Consider the following 20854-nt stretch of genomic DNA (forward strand, 5'->3'; position numbering starts at 1 on the left):
AAGATTTTAGGAGTTAGCTGAAGTTACAAATCATATATAAAAAACATTTAGCCAACTCATATACAGTATAACCTAAAACAACTATATACATTATATACAAGGGCAACTGAGCAGTACTAAATGTTATATATATATAGAAATATGAGTAAAGGATGGATATAAGTTGTATTATAATATGTGTACACAAGTTAAGGGATATCAAGCTATTATTCACAATTTATTATATATAAGACTTTTTCTAAAACTTTATTGTTAAGAGCCAATTTTTGGGGAGTTTTCACTAATGTTTTCTGTGCATAAATGTATGAAAGAGCCAACGATTTGAAGTTATTCCAATTTAACTTAGTGCGATCCAGCCAGTTTTTAGTAATATAGAGTTTTATAAGTGAGCATATATATATTATCACATGTGTATCCAATTTGGAGAGATATGTCACAGGTATGTGGAGAATTGCTAATTCCCAGGATAAAGTAGATTTGTGGTACCCCATTTTTTGTAAGCACACTTTCAGTGAAGTCCAACGTTTATGTGAATGGTAACAAGACCATAAAACATGTAAGAGGTCAGCACAGGGGAAAGAGCAGCAATTACATGAAGAAGATTTCTTAGCATCAAATTTATTTAGCTTGGAGGGAGTGTGGTATGCGTTATTATTTATCATTAGTTGATTATAAAAAAATTTCTTGAAGGGGGAGTATTCCAGAGTACTCTTGATAGCAGAGATCTTCTGATCTCCAGATAATTGAGAGTTGTGTTTATTCCAATAGTTAGAAAAGAGGCAATCTGAATGATGCATTGTTACATTTAATAAATTATATGATTTGGATAACATTTTCTCAGGAAGTGATAGGGCTTGGATTACCGTGTCCAAGTTGGAAAGATCCTGTTTACTTGGCTTAATATGGATGTATTGTACATTGACTGTTTCTCTTAGTTGACGTAAGATAGAAATGTATTTACCATTAATTTGGTATAACTTACGTATGTTGGTTAGGGTCTCATGCTTGTATTTCAAAAGATCCCACACATTAAAATTTTTTATTGTAGGAAAGCTTGATAAATCAATTTGTGAGTTGTTAAGCTTAATATTGGGATTTAAGTGAAGAGGCTGTAGTAATAAAGAAAATTCATCAAGGTTAACTAGTTTTAGTATCTCCTGGAATGACATAATTTTCTGTTTTAAGTATTTAGATATTTTATAGGTATCAATGACTTCCATTGATAGAAAAGGCAGGGCAGACGGGTTAATATTCTTGGTTAGACTATATTGATACCAGATTTTGGTCCAAGTAGGGTATTGGTTATATCTGCTAGTATTTCGTTTAGAGATGCATAATAGCTTATTAGCCAAAATAATTAAATAGTATAAATGAAAGTTTGGTAAGCTTAGTCCACCTTTATTTTTAGGGACTGATAATTTGGCATATGAAATTCTAACTGATTTAGGATACCATAGAAATTTAGCTAACTCTTTGTTAATTTTAGAGAAGAAAGATTTAGGGGTAATTTGATCCACGGCATTAAAGTGGAAAAGAAATTTAGGGAGAATATTCATTTTAATTATCGCTGCTTTAGATAAAAGTCATATGTTCAACCTTTCCCATCTACGTAAATCAAGCATAATTGATGACCATGTTTTTGTCAGATTATTTTGAAAAGTAGAGAGACCATTATGTTCAAAATGAATCCCTAAATATTTAATGCTATTAATAACTTGAAAATCAGATTCAGGGAATAAGTATGGTTTATGGGCCAAAGGATTTAAAGGAAAAATGTGTGTTTTATGGGAGTTGATCATGTATTCCGAGGCCTGTGAAAATCTATCTATGGCATTTACTATCTTTTTAAGGTCTGTATTTGGTGTTTGGAAGTATATTACTAAATCATCCGCAAAAGCCGACAGGTGAATTTTGGTGTTTAGAATTTTGGGTATCCTATGAAAAGAGTTTTGCACTATATATAATAGAAGTGGTTCAATGTAAATATTAAATAGAAAGGGGGATAATGGACAACCCTGTCTAGTAGGGAGCGCTACAGAATCCTGAAAGCTCAAAATCCTGAAGCCCAAAATCCTGAAACTTCAAAATCCTGAAAACTCAAAATACTGAAAACACAAAATCCTGAAAACACACAGGATACTTATTCCAGCACAAGTACATGCAAAAAGAAATAAAACACAAACTATATTACTGTTTTGCAAGTATAAGCAGAGGGGCAAGCCCCCTGCACCCCCCACACCCGCTACTACTTATATATATCAACTCCAAGATTGCACTTAGTGTGGTGAAGTGCAATCTTGGAGTTGATATATTTAAGTAGCAGGGCGTGGAGGCACAACCCACATGGGGGTGCAGGGGGGCTTGCCCCCCTGCATATAATTGAAGAGTAATATGTTTCTGTATGTACTTGTAGTGGAATATAGTAAGTGTTTGTATCCTGTGTGTTTTCAGGATTTTAAGTTTTCAGTATTTTGAATTTTCAGGATTTTGAACTTTCAGGATTTTGGTCTCAGGATTTTGGGCTTCAGGATTTTGGGCTTTCAGGATTCTGTAGCGCTTCCGTCTAGTACCATTTGTAATCTTTATGGGATTAGATGTATTTTTATTAATATAAAGGACGGTAGTAGAGTCTTTGTATAAGGTTTTAATCAAGTCAATATATGTAGTGGGTATATTAAAACAGGCCATAGTTTGGAAGAGAAATTCCCAATTCACTCTGTCGAAAGCTTTCGATGCATCGAGTGTCAATCCATAGTATGGATTATTATCTGCTTTGGTAAAATGAATAAGAGAGTCTAAGATTAAAGTATTGTCCCATGTATGCCTATGGGACAGAAATCCTGCTTGATCTGAAGAAATTATTGAAGGTAAAACTTATTTCAGTCTGTTAGCTAAAAGAGAAGCTAAAATTTTAATGTCTACATTGATTAAAAAAATGGGTCTATAATTATGAGGATCAGGTCTATCCTTATTGTTTTTCAGGATAAGTGTGGTTTTTGAGATGTTCCAATGTAGATCTGATATACCATTTATTTTTATATAATTGTAGACTTTAAGAAGGAAAGGCACAATCACTTTCTTGAAGGTTTTAAAAAATTCAGCTGTAAAACCATCTGGGCCTGGTGATTTACTAGGTTTGAGTCTATCAATGGACTCACAGATCTCCCGGAGGCTTAACGGAGCAGAGAGGATATGCTGTTGTTCTTCATATAATGTAGGGAATTTGATAGAATTTATATAACTATCAATATGTTGTTTTATCTTAGGATCAGATTATTTGGAGTAAAGCTTTGTATATAATGCAGTGAAAAGTTGCATAATTTCCCCATCAGTGTTATACAACTTGTTCTTATATTGTATAAGTGATAACCTAGGAGGGGTATAATTGTTTTTAATTATTCTAGCTAATACTTTAGAGGGTATCTGAGCCCATTCAGAGTAGGTAGCTAGAAGCCTTTGTTCTAAGATAGAGAGATTGTGTTGGTGCAAGAGTAATAATTCTTTTTGAGCATCCAAAATTTGTTTATAATAAGAAGGATTTGGATTTTGTCTATGTTGATTTTCAAGGGTCTGAATTCTTAGTTTTAAGAAAGATTCTTTATCTCTATATTGCTTTTTAAGATAGGAGGCTTTATTAATTAATAAGCCCCTTAAACTTGCTTTACAAGTGGCCCATTGTATATCATAGGGAATATCAGTTGTATCCAGATTGTTATACATTTCCTGTATTGTTTCGATGGTTAGTTTATGAATCTCTTTGTTTGAGAGCAGATTATTATTCAATGACCACATATTATGTATAGATTTATATGATGATTTAGAATCAAGATTAAATCTTAATGATATTCTTGAATGGTCTGAAAGAAATCTGGGCTCTAAGGCATAGTCAACTACCAGGTGCGAAAGAGGATCAGAAATAAGGAAGAAATCTAATCTTGACCATGCTTTATAGCGTTTTGAGTAATATGTGTATATATCTTTTCGATTTAAGTATTTTTCCAATGACATCGGATCCATAAGATCAAAATCTAATATTAGATCTTCAAGGACCATGGAAGCTTGGTAATTATAAAAAGGTGACCTACTAGTACGATCTGTATCAGGATTAAGAATAGCATTCCAGTCCCCACCCACAATGATATAATGGTCTTTGAATGACGTAAGTAAACTGTATATCTGAAGAATAAAAATATGTTGATAGTTGCAGGGACCATAAAGGTTAAGAACTAAAACCGGTCTATCAATGTTTTGTATACTAGTGATAAAGTAGCACCACCTTCCATTTGTGTCATATTTCTCATCTATAATAACTCCTTGGAAGTTTTGTTTTACTGTAATTGCCACCCCCCTAGAATTAGAGCTGTCTCCTGTCGCTATTATTCTTTTAACCCACCTCTTGGTTTTATCTCTGTACCATTCATCTCTAAGTAAATGTGTCTCTTGTATAAAACATATATTGGCTTGAGACTTAAATATTAAATGAAATAATAGCGATTTTTTATCTTTGTTATGTAGCCCCCTCACATTCCATGAATCAATATTTAGGGGCTTAATCATGGAAATTTGAAAAAATTGTGTAAAGAGAGATAAGCAGTTTGTATTGTTGGCATACTAAGGGGATTAGAGAGCTTGATCCCATTTCTTCTAATGTAAGTATGTTGTTGATTTGAAAAGAGTTGCTAATAATATCCCTAAAGCATTCCCTCACGTCTAACCCGGTGCCTACCCACCCTCCCCTATCTTTGAAGGAAATACAAAAACATACATGTGTGAAGATAATAATCTCGGTTGCCCACATACTCAAGATAACTATTATAATCATACAATGAGTCCTGAAAAGGACTATTAATGCATTTTGACAAACTATACATATGTACAAAGCCATGAAAAACAAAATGCCCGCCATCCCATAATCACCCTAGTTCATATACTCCAATTTAATTTGGTTCTATTTGTGGCAAATTAAATAATTTGTGCATCTAGCCAGGGAGTATGTAAAAATTAAAAAGTGACTATTAATCTTTAAGATGTACACTAAGCTTCGTTGTATCAGGCATGTTAAAACTAAAGAGGGCATGGTATCTAACAATAGGAGATATATGCTTTTTAACAATATTTGATCATCATTCCGATTTTACTAGTCAGACCTAACTATAAGCAAGCCATTAATTCGTTAACATATGTAATAACACCAAGAGCTCAACTGGGCTTACTTAATTTTACAGTTTAAACAAGACTATAGCTTTCTAAAATATCCCCTCATATAGCCAACACCCAATATATTTGTGTCACTAAGACTATAATCAAGGTTACTGACACCTAATATCCTGTCAATTGTTTGATGATATATTTTATAGGCATGTATATACAAAGTGATATGTACCTATGATAAGCTATAATATTTACACAGAAATAGGAATGTTTGTACTATTATGATAAGAAATTATTACAAGACAACCCAACATCTCTCTTCTGGAGCTATTAAGTATCAATATTGAACCTAGGTATTATTCACCGATTACTTCCCCGTTAATTCAGACTTGATGTTACTAATCATCCAATACATATGAAAGAGATAATAAACATTCTACTATATAATAAAGACAAACATTTCATCTTTAACATAACATATTTCATTAACAATAATGTACCCTATGGATTCTCACAATTTCAGGCGAGTAATATAATGAAAACTATGCACTCAAAAAGAAAAAAGGAGAGAATAAAGAAAACTTGAATTATCAACGATCATATTTAGAATGTAATTAATCCAAGCTAAATATGTGATTATGGATCCACAGAAGTGTAATACATCTTAGATATCAGGAATTAAATCAACATATAAAATACAAGTAGTCAAGGAATTCATATCCAACCTGCACATATTCGTAGAGTTATAGTCAACTTATCATCATTCCTTTCAGAAAATGGATATGAGGGAGATATGAAATTTAAGAAGCATAGAAGTATATTTTAAGCAGTTGCCACATATTTCCAACGATGTGATTTGGGTTATAAAACATCCAAATCTACAATAAGACTAAGTCAGATTTCCACTGTTGAATGTCTTCGTGCCAATCAAGGTATTATTTAAGCTCTTGCTGACTAGATACCTTAGTGAAATCAGAAGATATGTATATATCTCTGATAAATACTATCAATAATATTACAAACTTTCGAGGAGTTACCCCATTGTTTATATAGAACGGATGAAAATTAATGTATTGTGGATCTCTATTGTATCTATCGCCGACAATTCACAACGAGTAGGTGACTATTTAAGCTTACCAGCTATATTGTGAGTCTGCGCATGACCAGCACCTATAAGCGGAAGTCTTTAGGAGCATAAATAAAGTTGAACAGAAGGCACACCAACGCAGTACTAATGATGTCCTCGTTTTTATTCTCCATTTAGATTGTGGCAGCTTATTTGAAAAAGAGTGTGATCCTACGAAAATCTACAGATGAGCTTGCAATCTGTAGCAGCAAAAAAATAGTTGTAGCATTTGTTAGACCAGCAATAACAAAGGAAAAACGGCTGCTGCAAAAGAACTGAGCTGAAAATCCGCTGTTGTTTCCTAATAGTGTTTAGAGTTTGCTGGTTGAATGAAGCAAAGGTTCCTATTATATACAAAGCAGTAGCTAAAGTGCAGTATAAGACACTCAATGGATGAGGAATAAAAAATAAAACATGAATAATGAATAATGTGATCAGGAATTTGTATACAATTTCATTCCTTTTCCTTTTGCGTTCTGATATATATCAGATTACATAAAAAGAGTATATTATGCAGACCAGTCAGTCCTCAATCAATATCATAGCCTCATGCTAACTGTATTTCTTATTAGCCATAGAGAGTAGCCGGCACTTCATTAAATAAACTTTGAAAGATAACTTTCGCTTCTTGTGGAATAGTTGCCGAGTGTCTTTTTTCCTTGTATATGAAGGATAACATGTTTGGTTATCGCATCTGAAATTTAATACCCCTTTTAATTAGGTCTGCGCAGTATGGAGACAATTTTTGTCTGTTCAATTTAATTTGAGGGGGCAAGTCCTGTGAAAAAGTAAGCTTGTGTTTGTTCCATACAAATTGTTTCTGGTTTCATGCTGTTTCTAATATTTTTTGAGTATCCTGGAAATTCAATAATTTTGTGTAAATAAGCCTAGGTGTAGTAGCATCCTGACGGGCACGCAACGCTCTATGTGCTCTCTCTACAATTAGGCTGTCTGCATAACTGTCAGTATTTAATAATGCCAAGAATATTTGTTTCATAGTTACTAGTAAATTTTGGTTTTCGTAACTTTCTGGTAAGCCTCTTATTATTACATTGTTTCGGTGACTTCTCGCTTCTAAGTCAAGTATTTTATTCTGCATCTCAGCGATCATAGTGTCTTTGGCACGTAAATCTTTATTTATTGTTTCTAATATTATTTCACTAGCTTGACTTTTATTTCAAGAATATCAATTCTTTCAGTAGTCTGTTTAAGTGACTTGCCAAAGTCTGTGAGTTGCTCTGAAAGGTTTTGTATAGCATTTTGGATGGGCTGTAGTGCCAATTTTAGATCCTCAAGATGAAAACCTGTGTCAGATTTCTCTTTGCTATTCACTTTGGTATTATCAATACCTTGTTTGGCAGTTCTTAATCTTTTTGAACTAGAGTCTTTTTCTGGTGAGAGCAACGAGGAGAACTTGGCCTTTGTTGTTTGAGTCTCCATGTTGTCAGACTTACCAGCCATACCCAGACTTCGAATGTGAAAACAGGATAGTTGACAGGAAAATGTCCCTCTTATATGCACGTGGCACCAGTCTTGAAGGCCAAAAAAGATTAGAGACAAATTAATTTATAACTTTGAGGTATTTCTAATATATATACCACCGGAATACAGTATTGAGGACCTCTTAACCCTCTTATTTAACTCCTGAGGCAAATTCTGACTAGAAAAGCGTTTGAATTTGGCGGTTTTTTCGGAGCGTATTAGGAGCACTGTGAAACAAGGTGCAACCTAGACAACGTCCATCTTGCCAATCAACAGTAATTAATCTTACTTAGAGTAGCTTTGGAGGTATTGCTTACAGCAGCTGTAGAAGTAATAACCATAACACTACAAGTAGCAGTAAGATAAACATTAGAAATATCATCAGCTGTGATACAGAAAGAACCATGAAAGTAAAATTAGGCAGTCAGAAAAGTTAGAACAGCACTAGCCACAGAACCACAAGAAGCAACAGCAAACAATGCCTCTTATAATACGTTTGGAAACACTAACAGCTTTCATGGCAATAGTGCGAATGGTAAAAGTATCCATGACAGCTGAACATCAGCAGTAACGCAGCTGCGATAAAAGTAATAGCAACAGTAACGGAAGCAAACAGAATTCCTTGGAGCAATGATGGATGCAGTAAACATAGCAAGACTGGTGTAACAAGTATAAAGTGGAAGCAGAACTTCCTAGAAATACAAAAAATAAACTCGTAACAGTATAACAGAAAATGTGGACAGTAAATGTCAGTAGAAAAGTTTTATACACATTTGCTGTGCATGCAAAGATACCTATTTTGTGATGCCTGTACCCTTTCTAAACATATTTGTCTCATATTATAGTCTGTTAATGTCATCACAGCACCCTTATTTTATACAGTTTAGTGGTCCACCATTCCACTGTCTCTTATAGTCAGCCACTGATCCGAATGCTTCTGGCACAGTATATGGCCTACATTTCCTTTCCAGGTGGAGACTGCTTTGCACTGTAATGTGAGAAACTTCAACATTTTCAGTTTCTGAAATAGTTAATACATTTCACGATTCTATCACTGACGTGTGCAAACATTAGTGCTGTTGCCTCATTTTTTCCTAGGTAGGTTTGTCCTCTGTCTGGACTCTGTACATCATCTGTGTGTGTGGGTGGGCCTTCGCCGGGTGCTATTGTTCCCCCCTCCCCCCGTGATAATAATGAAGAGGTGCGGAAGGTGAACTGGGCATCTTCTAAATTGCCTGTAGGGGTGAACTTATGTGACTGAATGTATGCCTACATTCTCTGCTGGATTAACCCCAGCCCCCACCCTGCGGTAATATCACAGAAGTGCTCCAGTAAGTTGCAGGATAGGTTCTGGCTCTGCATGAACCAGTACTGGATTGTGCACGTAACTGGACTGAATGAATGAATGAATGAACAGATTTTTCACTGGTTAGGTTTGTTAAAGAGAATGCTGATACCAAATGTCTGTGTGATTGCATACAGTTGTATAATTACATCAAAAAAGTTCAGTTTTGCCTGGGTATAATGGTCAAAATGTTACAGTAAGCTTTCAAGAATAAAACTGACATTGTCATAGTTCTGCCGATGACGTTTATTTGCTTAAAGTCTCTACTTGTACATCCCCCCCCACCAAATTAAGATTGTTTTCCCATTCAGTCCCTCCACGTTTGATCTGGACATTTTCTCATTAATTATTCCTTTAATTTCTTCAAGAATCTAAAAGCCTTTTAGCTAACTACACAAGGTCAAAGCTTCCTTCTTTACTTAATGCTATTGCTTTTCTTACTTGGATTTTCCCTTCCCCGTCATCCTTACTGGCCTCATATACCTGTTGTGCTGTGCTTTTAATGGTGAAAATAGAAGTGGGGATACTAATCCAAGGGCGACCTAACCTGAGGATACTAATCCAAGGGTGACCTAACATTGGGATAGTAATCCAAGGATGATCTAACCTGGGGATACTAATCCAAGGGTGACCTAACCTGAGGATACTAATCCAAGGGTGACCTAACCTGGGGATACTAATCCAAGGGTGACCTAACATTGGAATGGTAATCCAAGGATGATCTAACCTGGGGATACTAATCCAAGGGTGACCTAACCTGAGGATACTAATCCAAGGGCGACCTAACCTGGGGATAATAATCCAAGGGTGACCTAACCTGGGGATACTAATCCAAGGGTGACCTAACATTGGGATACTAATCCAATGGTGACCTAACCTGGGATACTATTCCAAGGGCGACCTAACCTGGGGATACTAATCCAAGAGTGACCTAACCTGGGAATACTAATCCAAGGGTGACCTAACATTGGGATACTAATCCAACGGTGACCTAACCTGGGGATACTAATCCAAGGGTGACCTAACCTGGGGATACTAATCCAGGGTAACTTAATATCAGGATACTAATCCAACGGTGACCTAACCTGGGGATACTAATCCAAGGGCAACCTAACCTGAGGATACTAATCCAAGGGTGACCTAACCTGGTGATACTAATCCAAGGGTGACCTAAGATCGGGATACTAATCTAAGGCTGACCTAACATCGGGATACTAATCCAAGGATGATCTAACCTGGGGATACTAATCCAATGGTGACCTAACCTGAGGATACTAATCCAAGGGCAACCTAACCTGAGGATACTAATCCAATGGTGACCTAACCTGGGGATACTAATCCAAGGGCAACCTAACCTGGGGATACTAATCCAAGGGCGACCTAACCTGGGGATACTAATCCAAGGGCAACCTAACCTGGGGATACTAATCCAAGGGTGATCTAACTTGGGGATACTAATCCAAGGGCGATCTAACTCGAGGATACAAATCCAAGGGTGACCTACCCAGTGTCTTGTCTAATGATGTAAAAGCATAGTGACATCTGCAGATGGTATTTTGCACAGCATGGTGTAACAGTTCCATAGGCTGAGAGACCCCCGTCCCCCAACGCACACACTTATTATTTATACTGCTGATTTTGTACTTCAACATCTGTTAGCTACACACTCCTAAGTCTTTTGTGAACTTACATACTTTTTCCTATCTGTAGCTTCTGACACATCCTAACATTGATGGTCCTCTTCATACAGTCATCAGTAAATAGGAGATAACTAGGTTAATGGCTCAAGAGCCCTTTCAGGCCTAGCCAGTTTTACCCAATTTTACCCAATTTTCTATCCTTAGGGGAAAGATAACAAGGGTCAGCAAGCTGAGTTTTGACAGTTTTTACTGACTGCTTCTATCCATAAGGGACATGGGTACTACTTCAGGACAAAGACATTTTCCTTGCTGATGTTTATCAAGCTGGACAGGAGATCCTCTCTGTCCACTGCTATTACTGCTCCAAGCCTAGACTCACCAGCGATATATTCACTGTGCTGCAAATCCCTTGCACAATGTTAGTAATAAGAAACTTCTCTTTCATACATTACAGACTCTGTACATAAATAAGGTAGGACTGAAGACTGACTCTTTCAGCACTTAGGTAATGACCTTTAAAGACACAGCTCCCACTCAGCCTTTTATCACCAATATATTCATGTAATTCTTTGGAAACAGATGTTACATTATTAGAATGCCTTCCATTCCCCCACCCATCATATTTTCCTGATACTGTAACATGCTATGTGGCTGGCCAAGTCTTCAGTCCCAAGTGTTTTAAGACAGACAGACACAAACAGAAGGAGTAACCTTCTCAGTACTGCAAAAATTATTATAGTGTGGTAAAAGCTGCATAGTAGTTCCTACTCCTTACTTGGACTGACACATAAATTAGGTAAGTAACACTACAGCCTCTCAGCAAGAGGTTATCTGGTTTGATTCTCAGCTAGGGTACAAGGATGCCTTCTGAACAGCAACAGCATGTCTTTCCTGCACCTGTGTGGATTTTCTCCAGGTGCAGCAGCTTCTTTTCACTTCCCAAGGCATTCACTAGGTGAACTGGTAGTCTCACACAGGTATGTGTGTAGTGTGTGTGTGTGTTCTGTGATAGACTCATGCCCATTGAGTAACCACAATAGGTTCTAGCATCCCTGCATCCTTAATAAGGATAAAGAGGGTTAGCAGAAGATGGATGTATGAATAAATGGATTCTTTTATGTGTTGCTGGCAATGCAATTTAACAGAATGGGGAAGCAAACATCTTGCTTGGCCATGTCTTGTTCAGAAAAACTTGTAACATCACTCCTGAATACTAAAGCTATCTGACTGTAGTGATATAGCTACTTCACCTGACAGCAGTGTGTCTACTTTTGTGACCTCCATCATCAAAAGAAAAATACAAAGTATAGATAGTCTCTCCTACTCTGACAACAGGTTCATTCCCCTAGCTTTTACTACCCAAAATACAAAGGAACTCCCCACTGTCTTATGTGTATAGACAGAAAGCATAACTATGCCAGTCTCTCACCAATGATCTGTTAGAATGGCATGCCATAAAGCCTGCTAAATGACTCTCATTACACACATGCATCACATGATTAAATAAAGGGGCGTGGTCTCGTGTTTCCTCCCATCTGAACAGCGCAACATCTCGCCCGATCATGTGACATGTGACATGTCTGCATATCCTATCTGCTCTGTGGAGAAAGCACATTTCTACAGCTATCCCTTGGCTGTTACAAAGCTAAAAGCATCATAGCTGAGGCTGTGGGCTGAACTGCTTTTACCACCATTGCTCAAAAATTCCCAGTAAAGGCAATTTCCCTATCTTCCATTTTCTATAAAATGCTCATGTTACTACATGCTCCCCTGCAGCAGCTCTGAACAAAGTGAATCAACTCACTATGCAGATAAGAAATCTTTAATAGTCACATAGATGAAGCGCTTTCATCTGCAAACTGCAGACTTCATCAAAATCTGTTAAAAATGTCAATTGATGTGCTTATATAGTTACTTACAACCTGTAAAATCACTCTTTAACAATTATATTTTAACTTTTAAATAGTCTGTCATGTAAAGGAACAGGAATAAAACTCATTATGATGTATTTCATTACATACAACTCACAATAACCTTACTAAAATATATAAAAAACCCATATATTTACCATTAATTATAAATGTATTCACAAAAACATAATCCAAACCATACCTACCTGTAAAGTTGAGAGGTATGTATCCAGGTATTGATTACGTTGCCATAACCCCAGTCTTAGAAATGAGATAATAGAAGTTAACAAAGTTACATGGTTCTATTATTGTTGCCGTAGCTCACAGGATAGAGCATCATACATCAAATTTAAGTGACCAGGGTTCTATCCTAATGCCCCCATATTTGTTAACCTTGTTTTATTGGACTGGGAAGACAAAAACATTTTTAGTAGTAGATTCATGGCTAATATTAGATGCTACGTTCATTTTTTGGATAATATTTTTGTCCTGTGGGAAGGTACCAACGAGGGTATTGATCAATTTGTGAGGTGTATAAATAAGTCTTGTACGTACTTAAAGTTCACCCACACCCACAATCAAGAGGGTATAACTTATTTAAACACCTGTATAGAACATTCTGGAACTGGATTCAAATCTAAAATTTACAGGAAAAATACATTTAGTAACTCCTATTTGGAGTATTCCAGCTGCCACCCATGGGAACAAAAGAAGAGCATTTTAAAAGGTCAATGTATCAGGGCTCAAAGTGACCTCAGAGTATGAGGATATGAAGAAAGAGATTAAATATATAGGTAATATGTTTCAGGAAAGAGGACATCCTGTTTCCATGATTAAGGAGATGTCTCAATACATTAGTTAATGGGGTGCTAGGTACAAACCCCTGCTGGGTGATGGTTGGTTGATACACACGAAGGCATAAATAATAACAAATATGGCATGGCCTTCATATTGGAATATAATCAGTCTGCTGAAGCTATAAAGAGCGTTGTTCAACAAAACTCAGTTTTGTTAAAGAGGGATATGGAAGTGTATAACATTTTGGGAGAGAAGTCCATTTCTGTGTATAAAACAGGATGAAATTTAAAGCATAGGCTTGAATACAAAATAAATGTTATAGGCAATAGAAAGGACCTGTAAGGGACTAGAAAATGTGGCAGCTGCAACCAATACTTTGCAATAAATGAGGATACAACATTGGTATTAGACAACATCCACAGAAGTAGGGTGCATTTTAGGAGAGGTAATTGTAATACTATGAGGGTGATATATTTAGTTAAATGTTGCAACTGTTCCGCATTCTATGCAGGGCAAACCAACAGAGCCCTTAAGAACAGAATTTATGAGCATTATTATTGCATTAGGAAAAGGGACAAAAATAATGCAGTGTATAGGCATTTAGAATCTAGAAATGGATGTTCCAATTTTAAGTTTGCCATTCTGGAATGTGCTTGTATGAATCCCATGGGGGGGGGGGGGGGCAGTAAGTGTATCTTAAAAGAAAGGGAAGTCAGATGGCAGTTATTGTTAAATGCAGCCAGCTCTCCAGGTATTGATGATAATGTTACCATTACCCCAGTTTTAGAAATGAGACAATAAAAGTTAAAAAAGTTACCTCTTTCTAGTATTTTGCTGTAGCTCAAAGGATAGAGCATTAGACTTCAGATGTAAGTGACCAGGGTTCGATGCTGGGTTATGCTTTTTATGGAAATCTGCCATTTTATATTCTTTCGTGTTTCATGTGCAGATATTGACAATAGGTATGGTTTGCATTATGTTTTTGTGAATACATTTATAATTAATAGTAAATATATATATTTTTCATATATATTTTTTAGTAAGATTATTGTGAGTTGTATGTAGTGAAATATATTGTAATGAGTTTTATTCCTGTTCCTTTAAATGACAGACTATTTAAAATTTAAAATATAATTGTTGAGTGATTTTACTGGTTGTAAGTAACTATATAAGCACGTGTAATGACATTTTTAACAGATTCTGATGAAGTCTGCAGTCCGCAGATGAAAGCGCTTAATCTATGTGACTGTTAAAGATTTCGTATCTGCATAGTGAGTTGATTCCCTTTGTTCAGTACTGCTGCAGGAGAGCACTGGTGCAATTTGCGTGGACCCTAAATTGTTTTATTTGGTTCAGTTGTTGGGGAGCACAACATTTCTTGTGTATTTTAGTACACTTGTACATTGACAGAGGCTTTCAGAAGTATATATTTCATTGACATGACTTCAGTGGTGTAGGGGCATCCCGCATCCTTGTGTCCCACGTCATGCATTATAGTTTTTAAAACTGATTGTCTTTTCATACATCAGAAAGCCACTTACTTCCTTAACTCATAGCCTTAGCTATGAACCCCAAATTCCTGAAAATCTGCACAGACTTCATCATCGTTTTATAAACTACCTTTGTAACTTACTACTGTCCAGCTCCACCATTCCTACCAGACAGACACAAAGGCATAATGGTCTCTCTTTCCAGAAGAAGCAACAGCAAAAAAAATGGAGAATGTCTACCTATACTGTGTCCTCCCTCCCTTTACCAGGACTTTAAAAGTCAACCAGTTTCAAGATTTCCTCTGGGGTCATGGAATCTTTTTCAGGAGTTCATTGTTGCCATAGCTCTAGAACTTGCACCTGGCACATCACAGGCCCTAAACACTGAAAAAAGAGTAGAGAAAATCCTGAAGCTAGGACTCCACTAGGGCGTCCCAAGTCTGATACTGGGAGGGGAAATTACAATATGTCTGCTAGTTTTACATGGCACTTGTGTCTGGATTGTGTGGTTCACCTGCACTTGAGCTCTAAAACCAGCATTTTCATATTGAGAGTTTTATGACTGCACTCTTGTGGCAGAAGTGTGCTCCAGCAAAACTGTCTGAGTTATGGACTGCTGGCTGAAAGCTTACTGTGTCTTTTCCTGATTGGTCCCTAGGCATGTTGTAAAACTTGTTTTTCTAATTTTATATATGCCTGGTGCTTGCGGTAGCCTGCTCTCTGCACAGTGGCATTTAGCAGTGCCCTTTATAGATGCAAACGCTATCAGGATAAAATTTCCCTTAGAATAACTATCGCTGCAACCTTCCTCAGTACCCCTGCTGCTCTAGGAGCGTCTGAGTTATACACAGCACAGCATTGCCTTGTTGGATCGCTGCAGCTCACACGGAGTATAGCACCATTCTTTGTCTGTGTGTTATCATCCCAGTCCAGTTAAATCTCCCTACTGTTCTCACTGGTTAAGCTCATAGTAAACAACCTGAAACCATGGATAAGAACTTTCCTACTGTCTCTGTGGGCATCCTGCAGGACATTGGCATCCTGAGGCATTGTAACAATTGCCCCATGTATACTGGCAACACTTAATCCTGATATAAATAAGCGCAATATGTCAGAGATGTAGTTACAGTATGAAAATTGAGAGATGACTTTCACATACTGACAAATCAAATGATAAACAGGTTGTCAGCACACTCACATCATTTCCATCACTAAATGAGGTTTCAGCACATAAACCCAGATATGCAGACGTACTCACTTACCAAAATCTCAAGAGGCCTCCCATATGCTGCCCTCAGAAACTACTTGCAAACAAACTCACATCAACAACAACCACTACACATGAAAATACACATCACAGTGTCTCCAGAAGTAAGCCCCTAAGGTGAAACACCAGAGATTCAAACATTATGGTCATAGGACACTCCATTATGAGACACATGGATACCCCCTCACCAATTTAGATAAAGAGGGGCTTACAGTTGACTGTCAAGGGCCAGGATTCACCAGATTATGCAGGCACTCAGGTCACTTAACCACAAGTGCCAGTATGACTCAGTCATAGTCCATGTGGGTATGAATGATCTGAGATGTACCTCCCTGGATTATATGAAGAGAAACATAATGGACCTCTCTGAGTATGTGCTGTAGGCTGGTATGAGGCTCACACTGAGGAGCATTTTACCCTCACCAAGAATCATGCCACAAAACAAACAGAAAATGATTAATTTCTAGAACTGGCTTAGCTACTGGTGTCATTTGAAGGGGATCTAGCATTTGTAAAATGCCTGGGTGATTAATTTCTATAACTGGCTTAGCTACGGGTGTCATTTGAAGGGAATCTAGCGTTTGTAAAATGCCTGGGTGATTAATTTCTATAACTGGCTGGGTTGCCAGTGCTGATGTGTACCTGTCACCGCTTGACGACTGAATACTGGCTAAGGCAATAGCCACCCCCATAGTGCCTCTTTAGGCAGTGTCAAGCCAACATACCTACCAGTGTAGCAAATGAATCTAATGCCAGGCTGAAGGCACTACTGCTCGGTGCTAGGAGTCTTAACTAATAAACACTTTTCATAAAGGAAAATGTCTGTATTTTATAGTCATGTCAAACACAATTTTCTGGCATGGATATGACTGAACAGGTGAAAATTTTGAATTTGCAAAATAAGCATAACAAAATGATAAAAATAATATGAATGTATTTGCAGACAGTCATAATAATGAATAAGCACATCAACAATGTGAATTTTTATCTGAATTATTAATTAATTTATCAAATAATAGATCACTGAGAGAAAAAAGTATAAATGTGGATAAATAATTAATCTAAAAGTTTAATCAGGTGATTTGTGAAGAGAGCTGTAACTAGGTTGTCTGGTACCCTGGACAATGCCCCTATCTGGCATACCCCTAGCCAGAGTTGTGAATCAAAAAAAAGGTCTGCAGAATTTGAAAAGCAGAAAACTGTTGCAAAGAGTTTTGTTAAAGTTTATAGGAAATACAGAATATTATAATAAACCTGAAACTTAAGTGCTTTACCACTACAGTGGTTCTAAGGCCCAGGAACTGAACAGCACCTACACTAAAGCACTAATCAACCTTTCTAACAGCCTGCACCCAGAGGGACCACTCTTCAGCCTACCCTTGCTGTGGCTCTGTCTGCAAGGGAGCCCTGCAATTAGTGTTTTTTTTTATCCTTCCCTCATTTCCCTGTGTTTGGATTGTCCCTTCAGCTGCCAGCTGGGGACTGAATCATCGGTAAGGTAAGCAAGGATATATCTGTGCATCTTTGGCTGTTGCCACTTCTGCTTCCTGTCAAACTCTGTTGCCCATTCAAGACATGAAGGTCAACCTGATTCATTCAGAGGATATATATGCCCTTCTAGTCTGGAGCATGAGACCATGTGTGTGCACGTTCGGGATTAATGTACCCTATGAGTGAGGATGAAAGGGAAAAAAATCCAAGGTTAGAATTATAGAAGAGAAAATTCCAGTAGCTACCCACAACAGAAACCCCATCACATGTGAATAGACAGGGTCAGTACTTATCTTTTATTTTCTGTGCAAGCAAATGAACTCAGGAATTTGTGTTTGGTGCCTGAAAACATATCAAAATGAAGATATGTGAATAACTGTACCTTTAAGCAGGCATTTGACATTTATGGACTCTGAAAGGTCTGAGTAGACAACTGTAGAAGTTTTGGAACTTTTGTAATTTTAATGTTTAGTTCTTTTTGATTCTAGCTAGCTGTCTACAACAGAATCCCATTTGGAAATATATTTTTAAATCCTGCTTTTCTATATTAAAATGGGGTTCATCAGAAATGTCATCTTCTTGCTCTCCGAATCCTAATATTTTCAGATCAGGATTGAAGCTTTTAAATCATAACAATATAGCTTGTACTCTTAACACAAACAGCTGTACAGTACAGAGCGGTATTATGCATATGCATTTCACTAAGGCATTACTTTTTTTCTGTTTTCCTTTGTTTGCTTTGACAACAGTATTATATTTATTGCTGTGTCCTGGGACTACTCTCGTGTTCGGTGTACCTGCGGGTGAACTTTGAAGTGAAGCTGATCTTACTGACACTGGGACTTGTGGTTTACAATGTGATATTCCTATACATCCATCACGACCTCTCTGACTGTTACATGGATCTCCTGTATCCCAACCAAACCATCTCAAGGTAAGCAGCTAATGGGTTATCATGGAACCAGCCATACACATAAAAATTGTTGTTTAAACGTATCTATAGCTGTAAAAACATACAGGCACAGCCTAGCTGTGGAAAAAGTGGACCTTTGCTATTTGTAGAATTATTTCCTTGAATTTGTGGACATTCAAGCAAAGCCACAGGCATCTAATCACTCTTTTAAACCATGCACATTTCACAATGCACCACAGAACAAACTGTTTCAACATAATTTCTTTTACAATTCACTCTCATTATAAATTGTGTTACTGCAGTGTCTGAATTCTAGTTCTTTTAGCCATGACTTCATTAATTACTAATGTAGTGTAGTTACCCTTGGCCTTATGGTTTGGGACATGACTGATGAAGGTTTGTTAATCATAAGACTTACCCGGACAACAAATGGTATCTAAATCTGTGTGTCATTTGCCTTTTAAGTGAGTCTATGGTCCCCATTGGCTACTTCTGTAAATGTTCTAACTATAAGTGTTCTATTATTTATTATTGACATAGTAAACTGATATGGTAAAGGTGATAACATTTAAAGAATGCAAGTCTTTTAAAGTTTTCTATAATTTAAGTGGAATTTTACATTTTTCCCCTCAGTATGAATTAAGTTCTCAGTTGTATTTTTCTGTTTTTTGTAACCCCCTTTTCTAAGTCTTTATCCCTTACTGTTCACCTGCATTTTGCTTCACTTTTGTAACCCATTACCAGCTCTGCCCCCTTCCAATATCATTAAAAATATAGGGGGGATTTGATAAAGCCTACATGGTCTTTTTTACCATGTAGGCATCTTGGCATGCTCCTTGCATGAAAGTAAGCAGGTTTGCGAGTCAGTAAACACAGCTGGGCAGCATGCACATACACTCCAACACGGAAGTATCCATGGCATGCAAATCACCTCATAAGCAGGTGAAGTTCATGCAAATGAGGGAGGTAGAGCAATCCAGCAAGCAGATAGGTAGCCCTGCAGGCCCCGTGTCAGTGCCCTTAGTGTAAACGGAAAAATTCTGTGTACAGAATATTAGACAGACAACAGGGGCTGCAAAAACATAGGTAGATGGACAGAAATACCATAGAACATGCAGGTATGAGCAAAACTATCCACAGTGTGTCCAAAAACATAAGGAAAATAAGTTAAAATAATTTTATTTTTCTTAATGATTTGGGTATGTTTACGCAATGTGCCACAGTGTGCAGATATGCATTTATGAAAAAGCAAAATAAAAGAGTTGTAAAAACAAATGTAATAGTATCTACAATGGTGGAATGGTGCTGTTGCTAATGAGGTAGGGCCTGGAACCATGTAGTTTGCAAGTTATGTGCACGGATCCCTATGCAAATGAGGTGGGGTTACTGAATAGCACAAATGGGTATCCGTGTCCACCTATTCCTTCCGTGTAGGCACAGAACCATGTTGGTGACCACAGAAGAGGTAGCTGATATCAAGAGAAGTGTCTGAGGACTTGTAAGCTCATTGGCACTCAGCTGTGCCTGTTTGCACAGCACGCCGCTAGGCTGAGCAGTGGGGCGTGTGCACTGACTGCTAAGCTTTGTTTACCTTCGGGGCATGTGTTTCCTCATGTTTGCACAGTGCGCCACTGTGCTGAACGTGACATTTTATGTGGTCTGTACAGTGACTGCTGAGCTTTGTTTACCTTTGCGGTGCTTGTTTCCATGTGTTTGCATGGTGCGCAGCTGTGCTAAGTGAAGAAGGCTTGGGGGGGTGTACACTATTTGCTAATCTTTGCTTATATGTGGGGCGCACATTTGCATGGTGCACTGCAGTACTGAGTGTAGCAAAAAGCTAAAGATATATTAATTATATATTTGATTTTCTTAATGATCTGGGCATGTTTGCGCAATGTGCCACAGTGCGCAGATATGCATTTATGAAAAAGCAAAATAAAAGAGTGGTAAAAACAAATTTAATATTTCTCCAAAGTACAGGCAAAGGCAGAGGGACTGTGGCTAACCAAGTTCACAGATGACTGTAAATTGGGTGCAATTGACTCTCCAGCTGACACAGACATCCTGCAAAAGGGTCTCACAGAGACAAACACCTGGTGTCAAAGTCACGGCCTCAAGCTAATTGCCAAAAAATACATAGTAATCCCATTTGGGAAAAACAAAGTGCCTACAAACTACCACATAGATGGGAATCCACTAAGTACAGAAGTAATTAGGGACCTGGGTACCCAAGTAGATAAC

The 20854-nt window shown here is 37.3% G+C and overlaps 1 protein-coding gene across 3 annotated transcripts in view; it reads left to right on the forward strand.

The window, feature by feature from the left end:
* LOC122790732 (adenylate cyclase type 2-like) overlaps positions 1–20854 on the forward strand; it is a 1393058-nt gene that overhangs the window by 1176807 nt on the left and 195397 nt on the right. For all 3 annotated transcript variants that reach the window (XM_044058316.1, XM_044058314.1, XM_044058315.1), the window contains exon 19: positions 18450–18634. In XM_044058316.1, coding sequence (XP_043914251.1) covers positions 18450–18634 — 185 coding nt within the window. The remainder of the gene's footprint in view (positions 1–18449; positions 18635–20854) is intronic.

Source organism: Protopterus annectens, chromosome 16.part0, assembly GCF_019279795.1.
Source record: "Protopterus annectens isolate FY-2018-M chromosome 16.part0, PAN1.0, whole genome shotgun sequence".
NCBI lineage: Eukaryota > Metazoa > Chordata > Ceratodontiformes > Protopteridae > Protopterus > Protopterus annectens.